Here is an 11,302-nt window from a genome sequence, read left to right as displayed (position 1 = left end):
AGCTTGTGCGTGCAGGCTTACTCTCTCTCAAATAAATAAATAAATCTAAAAAAAAAAAAAAAGTCAGATGCTTAACTGACTGAGCTAACCAGGCACCCCAATACAATTTTTAAAGAACTATAGAAACGCTGTGTGCTTTTTCCTTGTAGAAAACTATACTGTGAGTGTGTTTTCACGTTAGGAGGCATCTCAGACTCGGGGGCCGTGAGGGAAGGCTGTAGGCCACTGGGCGGTTAAGGAGTGGTTCTCCTGTGCGTGGTGGCAGTCCCTTTCCAGCTGGGGGTAAGTAGCACTTCGAGGGACAGGAGTCTGGCCCCAGAGGAGGATGTGGTGCAGAAGGACAGAGGCCTGTATTTGAACCCTCCAAACCGGGGTCGAAACTTCTGCTGTAAAGAGCGAACAAAGCATTTGAGCCTTGGCAGGCCATATATTGTTGCATCAGATTCTCTTCTTCGTTAGGTTTTGTTTTGTTTTCACAACTCTTGAAAAGTGTGAAAATCGTTCTAAAACGAAGGCTGTCCAGCCATAGGCCGGGAGACCCATAGAACCGGAGCAAGGTGGGGGAGGACCTCTGCGCACCGACGGAGGCTCAATTTCTTTTGTCTGTTTGTTTCTCAGAGACCATCGGGATGCTTCTCAAACAGCCATAGCAAGATAGAGGTGAGTCATTTAAGGAGGGGTTTGGGGGTGTGTATTGTGCCGATGGCTGTAAGAAAGTACCACAGATTGGATGGTTTAAAACCACAGAAAATCATTCTCTCAGCTCTGGAGGCCTGAAGTCTGGAATCAAGCTGCCAGCAGGAGCCACGCTCCTCTGAGGTTCTGGGAAGAATCCTTCCTTGCCTCCTCCAGCGTCTGTGATGGCCTGCAGTCCTTGCTGTTCCTTGGCTTATAGACCCAACACTTAAATGTCTGCTTCATCGTCCCATAGGCGCACTCCCTGGGTGTCTGTGTCTCTCGAGGCTTCCCTCTCTTATAAAGACACCAGTGATTGGATTAGTGCCCACCCTCATCCAGAAGGACCTCATCTTAACTCGGTTACATCTGCAAAGATCTTATTTCCAAATAAGGTCATCTTCCCAGCTACCAGGGTGAGGATTTCCACATATCTTTTGGGGGACACCGTTCAACCCACAACAGGAGGTCTTTTTGCTTTAAGACAGATTGTGAGCCTCCTGACCACTTAAGAATGTGTTTAAAATCCAAGAGAACTTTTCCATAAAGACTTGGCTTCAAAGACAAGCTTCTATCATTCGTGAAGCCCCTTCTATCATTTGTGAAAATGTGGACATTTCAGAATCCCATATTTTGTTTCCTCTCTCCCCTTCTTTCAGCAAGTTGATTTCAGCTGGAATACGTTTTGCCGGCGGGCCTTGCGTTTATGACCACTACCTTACTGAGCAAATCCAGTCAGGGGAAAATTCGGAAGTTCGACAGTTTTCTTCCTGCTTGCGGTTGGGGGGGGCGGGAAGAGGGAGAGAGAGTCCTCAAGCAAACGCCCTGCTGAGCACGGAGCCTGACATGGGGCTCGATCCCACGACCCTGAGATCATGACCTGAGCTGAAATCAAGAGTGGGACACTTAACCGACTGAGCCACCCAGGCACCCCACATCCAACTCTTGTTTTGGCTCAGCTCACAATCTTGGGGTGATGGGATTGAGCCCCACATCGAGTTCTGTGCTCAGCATGGAGTCTACTTATCCTTCTCCCTCTGCTTCTTCCCTCGCTCATGCTCTTTCAAATAAATCTCTAAAAACAAAATAAAATAATTGAAAATTGTTATTAACTCTTTATTTAAAAGTTAGAGCATTCTAACTGAATACAGTATTAGCCTTAATACTTTTATAAATATACAGCATGTTTCAGAATATTAGAATGGAAATCAACTTTTTCAAAATAATTATGGGGAAATACATATAAAATTCACCACTTTAACTGTATTTTTTAAAGATTTTATTTATTTATCTGACAGAGAGAGCACAAGCAGGGGGAGCTGCAGAGGGACAGGGAAAAGCAGGCTCCCCACCGAGCAGAGAGCCTGACACGGGGCTCGATCCCAGGACCCTGAGATCATGACCTGAGCCGAAGGCAGACGCTTCACCGACTGAGCCACCCAGGCTCAGTCCCACCTTACCCATTTTTAAGTGTATAGTTCGGTGACATTAAATTGAGTCCCACCGCTGTGCAGAACCACACTGCCCGCTCCAGAGCCCGTTCATCTGGTAGAGCTGAAACTCACTGCCGCCCCCCCAGCCCCTGGCAACCGCCCACTCCACTTCCTGTCTGTGTAAAGCTGACTGCTTTAGGGCCTCCGACTACGTGTCCTGCTGTGACTGGCTTATTTCACTGAGCACAGTGTCCTCCAGGTTCATCCTCGCTGTAGCATGTGCCGGAACGTTTCCTTTTCAAGACCGAGTAATACTCCGGTGTATGTGTAGACCACATTTTATCCACGGACCCACTGCCGGACACTCGCGTTGCTTGCACACTTTAGCTACTGTGAGTAACACTGGCATGAACGTACTTGCACACATCTCTCTCCCACTCCCTTTTGGTTCTTGTGGGTTTACACCAAGAAGTGCAATTGTTGGATCACACGGTAACTTCATGTTTACTTTTTTGAGGCATGTGTGCCCATTTCTGACCGCTGACCTCTCTCCCCCACATTGGTGTTCCCAAGGCCACCAGGGAAGCCACCTCAGAACTCAGCCCAGAATGGCCACCAGGGCTGGGCACGGCGATGGCACCAACAATTCCGGGAAGGCAGGCCCTGGTCACACAGGCCCGGGGACCGGGTAATGGCTTCCACTCACCATATATTTGCCCATTGATGCAGCACTTCTTAAAGGTCATGATGTTCTGTGTGAGTGTCCCCGTCTTGTCAGAGAAAACGTAATGGATCTGGCCGAGCTGCTCGTTGAGCGTGGTGGTTCTCGCCTTCGCGGGCGTGTCCTTCTCAGGGTAGTACATCTGCAGGTCCCAGTTTATGAAGTAACTCTGCCCAAGGCGGATCACTTCCACGCTAGGGAGACAAGGCGAACCGTTACCGTGGACAGCGCTCTCGGATCCGAGAGGCAGGTGGCAGCCTTGATCTCACTTGTGTGCACAGGAATGAGCTGCTCGTCTGCAAAAGGCCAAGCCATGCGGGGTCCGTGTGCCCAGCCCCCCGGCTCTCCTGACCAGACACATCTTTCTCCAGCTTCAGGGTCAATGCTCCTTGTTTGGTGTGACTTCCCACTCAGCCCGAGTATGTCTGGCCACAGCAGCCCCTGCTCGGCACACGGCCCCGTGGGATTGGGGACATGGTGACGATGTGGCAATCCCTACTCTCTCTTCTCTCATTCCCATGGCACCCGGGGACAACTGGAGCGGTCACCTTCACCTTTGCCCCCAGTTGGAGGAGAGGGTCCACTAGGTTACCGACACTGTGTGCTCGCAAGGAGGCCCTAGCACTTTTGGCAAGTAACTCTTACATTGTGATTTGACACTGTGAAAAAGCATAGTTTTTTTTTTTTTTTCTAAATTCTTATAGGATTAAAGAATGTCCCAAATAAGATATTCTAAAAGAATCATCTCAATTTTAAAACTCTTAAGGGATTAAAGATATCCCAGTTATAAGGAAGCTGTTTACATCTTCCGCCAATGTTAAGTGGCAAAAGACGTCTTTATAATAAATTAAAGAGATGGGAAAAGAACCCCTTCTGTCACCCTACAAATATTTCCTGAGTGCCTACAATGTACAGATACCATTCTAGGGACAGGGGGCCACATCCGCAAACAACACAGACAAAATCCCTGCCCTCGAGGAGGAGACCTCCTAACGGGGACAAACACATAAACCTGTAAATGTGTCCTGCGGTGAAAATCCCCTGCAGAACATTAAAGCAGGGTAAGGGAAGATGGGGATCAACAGGGAACGGAAGTGACATTTAAGACGGAGTGTGTCAGGAAAGGCCAGCGTGACAAGGTGATGTTCGAACAGAGGCCTGAAGGAAATGAAAGAGCCACCACGTAGACAAGAGGGAAGAACATTCCAGGCAACCAGAGCAGGTGCAAAGGCCCTGTGGCAGGTACTGGCACCACACTGAGGGCCTGGAGTTGAGTAAGCCTAAGGAGGGGGAGGAGGTACAAGAGGTGATGAGGGGGCGGGGTGGGAGAGCACCAGACCACGCCGGGCCTTGTGGGGCATAGCGTGGCCTCAGTAGTGAGTTCATCCTGAAACAAATGGAGAGCTACCATAGGGTAGAAAACAAAGCAGAATGACCTGATCCAACTTACGCTCTAGAAGGACCTTCATTTCCAAGAGAAATAAGGAAATCATAATAATCACATGACATGACTTTTTAAAACCGAAAACACACAGCTTATTTTACAAGATACAGTTTTAAACAAAATAATCTGTTTAATGCTCCCTCAACAAAGGTAAAACTCATCTCAGTTTTTTGTTGATGTTTTTTTCTTAGTGACTGCAAACACATGGCTCCCCAGGGCTCTACTTCATAGTGAAAGAACAGCAGTAACTACATGTAATAAAATTACAAATAAAACAAATGCACATATAATACAATTAAAATAAAACAAGTGCTTCTGATTACAGAAGTGCATGTCACCCTGTAGGTCTCTGGACTGTTGCTTAATCGGAACTCAGAGGAGAATCTGGCTGCTGAGTATACGCTAAGACACAGCGCCCCTTCCGGTAGTCGAAAATCCAACCGATGAGTGACAGCAAACTTTGATATTAAAGAAGGAAAAGAGTGAACCAGGAAGGAATCTCACCAAGCAAGGCGATCACCACTTGTCAGAGATAGGACCCTGACTCCTCTATCGTGGTTGAGATTGAGGTGAGAAACAGAACATTCTGAGAAGCTGACCGAGAGCAGGGAGAGGGGCATTCCCATTGGAAAGTAGTGGCCAGGAAGCATGTTACAAGCGACAGATGTGTCAGGAGGTAATAAGGAAGACCGAGCTAAGGAATTAAGAAGGCTCCTGAAAAACCACCAAGTTTTCCCATGACATTCAAAATCTCCACCTTCTCCCAAGGCCCTTTCTGAAGTTTGAGCTCTGAAGTCCACTGAGAAGGAATCCTACCAAGTGAGTGACTTCTGAACTCTGGTAGTCTCATCTGCAAAGTGGTCAAGATACAAGGCGCTGTGCCTGGCACAGAGCAGACTCTCCAGTGTTAATTTCCTTTCCCTCTATTACCCCCAATCCTGAGATGAACGTTATTTTCTTACTTGCCCCTTATGGCTTCAAAGGCCAACAATGACTGATAGAAATAAAGGTGCCACATTGGGAAAAGGTACTACCTTCTTCCCTTAAAGCAGAAAGCCAAAGAGAGGACAGCCTTACCTGACATAGAGAGAGATGGGTACCATTGTATTTAGAATAATGATGTAGCCCCAGAAATTTAGGAATCCACGGTAGGAGGGCGTATAGTCTTCTCCATCATAGAGGTACCAAGAGTAATTGCCGACTTGGGCCTCCCAGTAAGCATGGCCAATGGCAAGACCCGCAGAAACCAGGATGAGAACAACAAAGATCTAGAAGACACAAAACATTTAAGTGTATTTGGAAGACGGATTGCCAGCTCCCAGAAAGTCAGAGATGCTAATTAATCTTACTCAATACTTTGCATGTTAATGATAATTTAACAGTCTGTAAAAACACCACACTTAAAGGAAAAACAGCACCATCAGGATGCTTTGAAAGCCTATCTAAGTTCTATGATGGACTGATCTATCCTACATAACACATATAGGCACACACAGAGTTCCCAAAACTCTGGTCCGAAAGAGGAAGTGGTGTCTTATATTCAAATCCTTAAATATCCTTCTATTACAGGGCATTCAATCCATGACTTTTAGTTTGAATAGTATCATACTGTTTGGGGAAGTTACCTTTACATGAAATAATTTCAAACAATGCTGACTTGGAACGGTTCTAGAAAATATTTGATGGAAATAAGTTTTTATAAGGGAAGTTAAGGGAATTTTACCCAGATTTGGGTAATTATTCCTGAAGCTTTAATTTTAAGATCACTTAAGAAATGACACAGTCAGTATATCCCGTTAGGGAAATTATGAGGATACATTTAGGGGATGAACACAAAAGTCCAGTGTCCTCCGGGTATTTGGGTATTTGTGGGTAGGAACACAATTTCCAAGGACAGATTTAAATTTCTGGACACAGATTCCAGAAGTGCTAGATCTCAAAACCACGTGGCTCAGAAGAGACGAACTCATTGTGAGTCCTTTGGCCGTAACCAGGACAATGACATGGAAAATACATGTGAAAAGTTCAAATAAAGTTTTCATGAAATGTGGGACCAGAGAAAAAAGAATTATTTCTTCTATTTCTATTTTTACACTTTAAATATGTATATGTAAAGTATTCTAAGTCTCAGAAATCCCTAAAAGTTCATGTATTTAAATTAAACTAAATACTTGGGGAAAAAATGGATTCTCATTGGGAAATTAGAGGACTGCCTAATATTTGAGGCCAGGCCTGATGATGCTATCCTTAAAAGACCTGCTTGCAAGGGTGGCCTTTGGCTGGCATCTGGGAACATAGATTTTGGAAGGGATTCTTCTTCCTTATTCCCTGATAAGAATGGCTCTTTGTTTGTGTAAAACAATATGGTATATGCCGACCACCGGCATTCCTTCAAAGAATCCGGAATTTTGGTATGTGCCTGGTAGATGGTGCCTGTGTGACCAGATCCCAATAAAACCCCAGACACGGAGTCTCCAATGAGCTTCCTTGGTATAGACAACATTTCACATGGGCTGTCACAAATTGTTGCTCAAGGAATTGTGACTTGCCATGTGACCCTACTGGGAGAGGACTCTTGGAAACTGGCACCTGGCTTCCTCTAGGCTCTGCCTCATGGGCCTTTTGCCTTTGTTGATCTTGCTTTGTAGTAAGTTACAGTAAGTCATAGCTATGGGGGCAAACAGATGCTCTAGTCTATGAGTCCTTCTCGTGAATCTCACCAAACCGGGGTGTGGTCTTGAGGACCCCTAAACACACCTTCTATTTAGCCTTGCCTTTTATGTAGACTTATACAGTATATGTCAGGGGAAAAGGTTGCTTTTAAGAGAACTACCCCTTGGGGAAACTAACAGCAGTAAAATCAACCCTACGTTGACTCTAGGAGTACGCAGTCCCCCGAACTTATCTTGGGCTGCCTGGTTTTCCAACTGGTCACTCCAGTTAACAAAATACTCAAGCACTCAGATGCTCCTACAACTGTAATTTTCATTCCCAAAAGGATTCTCCTATTAGAGGTATGGCATTTTTGAGAAAAAGTAAGAGTCCTCTCTTTCCCAACCAGCCTTGGAACACCTCGTGTGTTCTTCTACTTGGCTTCAGAGGAAAGATTTCTCTGCATAAGAAAAGCATAGAACAAAATTACAGCAAAAGACAGCGGTCTAACCTCTCATCTACTGAAATAGAAAATAAGTACCGTATAAACCATGTAGTTCATCAAGTAATCAATTTTCGTTCTTTTAAATCTGGTTTTCCCACTATTCTTCATTATTTTAGTATCAGCACCTAAAAGTGGAAAATTCAATATGGTCAATAGTTGGGAAAACCAATTCGCGGTCATGTCAATAAAATTACTCTTCCTTTGGTTTCGACAGAGAATGAACAGAAGAGCAATCCCCTCCTTTAAATTTTAAAGGCACATAGCAGATCAATTTCCCAAGAAACTCTGGAATTACCTGCAAAAATGACCATTCCGTGGCAGAAATCCGTGTTCCTGATTACACAGCCACGTAACAAAACTTTATCTGCATCCAGAGGAAAACTTGTGTTTCTCCAAATCAGAGTTCCTGTAAACTTATCTAGTCGATTATTGGGTTCTTCACATTCAATAAAACCTTTAGAAAAATATGATTCACGTAAGTACTCACATGCGAAAGATTTTCTGGTTTTAATTAATTGGGACTGAGTTGAACAACTAAAATTTAAAACTAAGTCATGTTTGCACAAACCGTCAAACGTTGTCAGCGAATTTTCTCTTTGGAGATATTGGTGTGTGATTTCAAGTGCCATCTTGAACTTTAGATTGGTTTCTCTAAAGGGAGAGGGGAAAAAAAGAATTTGATGACTAAAATTTGGAGCCTGAAAAGGAATATAAGAAAAAAAACTGTATGAAGTAGCATTAGGTGTACCTGGAAGCACAAGCTAGATCGTTAGCTTTTCCGATTTTCAAACTCTGTTTGCCTCGCAACTTCGGGTTTAGTGAGGTTATTTCCTGAACTACAGAAACATTTCTGACTTGGGAAATGGGGGTCCCCTTCGCGATCTGTTTTTGTGGGCCAGTGGTCGGGACAGAGGCATCTACAAGCTTCCTGTCCTCCCCCTTATAACTTAGCTTTTGCCACCAGCCTAGATTATCAGACTGCTATTTAAACACTTAGCTCCGAGGGGAGCCTGGGGGGTTCAGGGAGCTGAGCGTCAGACTCTTGATCCCAGCTGGGGTCGTGATCTCGGGGTGTTCGGATCGAGCCCTGCATTGGGCTCTGGGCTCAGGGCAGAGTCTGTTTGAGATTCCCTCTGTCCTCTGACCCTTCCCCCTCCCCGACTCAAAAAACTTAACTCCTAATATTTAATTGCACCAAGATGAATCTACAAGACAGTATTTGTTACAGGAAGTGTTTAGACTTTGTCAACCTATTATTTTCCAGACTGAATAACTGGATCCTGAATCTTTGAAAGATAATTCTACCCAGGAAAGGAGGTGGAAGCCTTACCCTCCAATATTGGGCATTTCCTGCCCACAGAGCAAGGACGGCGCATGCTCTGGAAAAAGGAGAGTCAGGCTGGGCATTTGGGCGCCGGACGGCAGTGCTGCCCTTACGGGATGGACATCTTTTTGTGGGCTCCATGAACGCTGACTCTGGGGTTCCCCTATACTCGGACGCTGACCTGTGGCCCCCAACCTTCCCGTTCTGTTTGTCCTGACAGGAGTGGGAAGATTCGCTACCTTGGGAAAGCTTTAGAGGCCTCACTCATGGGAATAACGGCTGTTTTACAGGTGAGATTGATCAACGGACTCCTCGATGGAGCAAGGGCAGACCTAGTTCCACGGAGATGACTTCAGCTCTCCACAGAAGTTCTGCATCTCCAGGGCGTGAGGTAAGGCGTTCACATCCGAGGGGGAAGGCAGACACTAGCCCGGACAGCCAGCACCGGGGAGCAGCGCCCCAGCCCTGCCGCTCACTGTGTGGCCCCGGGGGGGCTACCTCACCTCCTGGCGCCTCGCTTGCCGCGTGGGTCATGTCGAGGGGACACCCATACCCATACTTGTCTCAGAGGGCTGCTGAGAAGATTAAGTGAACGAACACCTAACGCCAATACAGCGTCGGAGACACTCAATGCATTCCAAACTGGCCAAGAGCAGAACGTGCTTCTCTTTCAGGTGGTAGCATCGTTGTAACCAGAGCCAACAAAGGGAAAATTCAAAATTGCCTATTGACACATACTTTAAAAATCTGGTTTTTAGTGAAATAGATTACACTGCTAGTCATTTGTATGTGTCTGGACACTGCCCAGCGGTTTATAAAGGGCTCAGGCATCGATCCTTTTACCTTCCCTCAAAGTGGGGTGGGGAGGGGCAAGTTGGAGAGCCCCACTTTACAGATGGAACTGGAAAAAAGAGAGGTTGGTCTGCTAGGGACATGGTTGGACAGCTAGCAAGTGCTGGAGGTGGGGCCAGATCTCGGGCTCTTTTTCCTGATGCAATTTTCAGTGGAATGCGTGTGCCCTCCAAGGTCAGCCGTACAGGCCCGGCGAAGACCCGCTTACCCGTCGAGCTCAGCTGTTTCGACATAGCAGAGGCTGTTGGGCTCAGAGCTGGACAGCAGCAGGATGTCAGCCTGTTCAAAACAAAACACACCCATCACACAGAGGTCCCCAAGGCCAAACTGAGCTCCAGAGCCGCTGGCAGGGTAAGAGATGTGGGATGCGGGGCTTCTTCACTTACTGGAATAAAATCATTTTTTTTCAGACGAATGACATCTCCAACTTGAATCTCTTTCCACTTGGCAACTTTGAATCTAAATATTAAAAATAATGATAGTTTATTGGCTTTTTAAAAGGCACTGGCAAAAGATTCGGAATTATTCTTTCTAGAAGCCAACGATTCTGGGGAAAACGTGAATAGCACAGAGAAAAGGTTTCCTAAAAGTTCAGCTATTGAATGATGAAACCGCATTAAGAGGTCATGGGAATCACAGTCTCCTCTCAAGGAACCAGTGGAGACGCGTTCTTTCCTGGAATGTCACGTAATGAAGGCTCGAGGGGGCTACTTAAAGGTGTGGCAAGGAGAGATACCTGGCACCTCCTTTGTTTTTGCTCATGTCCTCTGCTCCTACCTCTCCTGTTCTCTCTCCTCTGGGTTAACCACCACCTGCTCAAGACGCAGGTCCCAGGTGGTCCCGTGGCCAGAGTGCATTCTGGCTCCCACACCAGCCACCTGGAATCCTGCTGGAACTTTAGAGCGTGTCTCCTCCCTATTGTGTTAAGTTACCTTTCTAAGGAGCGTGTCGCACTTTCCTAAGTCTAATAAGGACATTGATAACATGCAAAATAAGAAGAGGACTATTTTCTGTCTCAAATTTCATAGGAAACACCCATTTAAATGTCTAACAAATGAACATCTTAAAAAGTTTTAAAACACAGTAGTCTAGTTTTAAAGATTTTCAGATATAGAAAAGATATCCCTAATAGATACAGTGAATCTATCACGACTAATAATTTTTTTGGAGGCAGAAATCCAATTACCATGTGTGTCCTCCCATTAATTCATGGATAAAAGAGACCTGGAGTTGAAAATACATTTTTTTTTGTTTTTTTCAATTTAAAATACATTTTAACTATGCCTATACACCAGTTTCACCAATTTTATTAGAATTTAATACACAATTCTTCATTTTAGGATTAAACAAAAAACTTGGCTCATCTTTCAAAAAATGAAATGGTAGTTAGTTTACACATCAGTATCTGTGAAACTGTAAATTACGATTTGCATATGAGTATCAAATTATAAACGAACAAGTTAAGAACCTTCTTGCCACAGCTCTTTGGGGGTATTAGAGGCAATTCTGTTGGACCCTTCCACTGTGCCATCTGGTTTCCCCTTGGGAGGTCCCATTGCCCTCCCCACAAGGCCCGAGTGCCCACACGGACTTGACCCTACTCCAGGGGGAGCTGGGGCCACAGATGTGCACCCTGACCCCCAAATCCAAGGCCACTCGGAGCTACTCTTTACCAGTGGGGTTACCCAGGCTCTGG

General features: G+C 45.6%; 1 protein-coding gene across 1 annotated transcript in view; it reads right to left on the bottom strand.

Moving 5' to 3' along the window:
* ATP8B1 (ATPase phospholipid transporting 8B1) overlaps positions 1–11,302 on the bottom strand; it is a 61,764-nt gene that overhangs the window by 27,839 nt on the left and 22,623 nt on the right. Inside the window, exons 6-12 of the mRNA XM_008705311.2 lie at positions 9,993–10,065; positions 9,815–9,885; positions 7,999–8,081; positions 7,726–7,884; positions 7,467–7,555; positions 5,351–5,541; positions 2,815–3,023 (exon numbers count right to left, since the gene is read on the bottom strand). Coding sequence (XP_008703533.2) covers positions 2,815–3,023; positions 5,351–5,541; positions 7,467–7,555; positions 7,726–7,884; positions 7,999–8,081; positions 9,815–9,885; positions 9,993–10,065 — 875 coding nt within the window. The remainder of the gene's footprint in view (positions 1–2,814; positions 3,024–5,350; positions 5,542–7,466; positions 7,556–7,725; positions 7,885–7,998; positions 8,082–9,814; positions 9,886–9,992; positions 10,066–11,302) is intronic.

This window comes from Ursus maritimus, unplaced genomic scaffold (genome assembly GCF_017311325.1).
Source record: "Ursus maritimus isolate PB19 unplaced genomic scaffold, ASM1731132v1 scaffold_18, whole genome shotgun sequence".
NCBI classification, from domain to species: domain Eukaryota; kingdom Metazoa; phylum Chordata; class Mammalia; order Carnivora; family Ursidae; genus Ursus; species Ursus maritimus.
The sequence above is the reverse complement of the archived record's forward strand: the minus strand, read 5'-3'. Positions and strand labels throughout refer to the sequence as shown.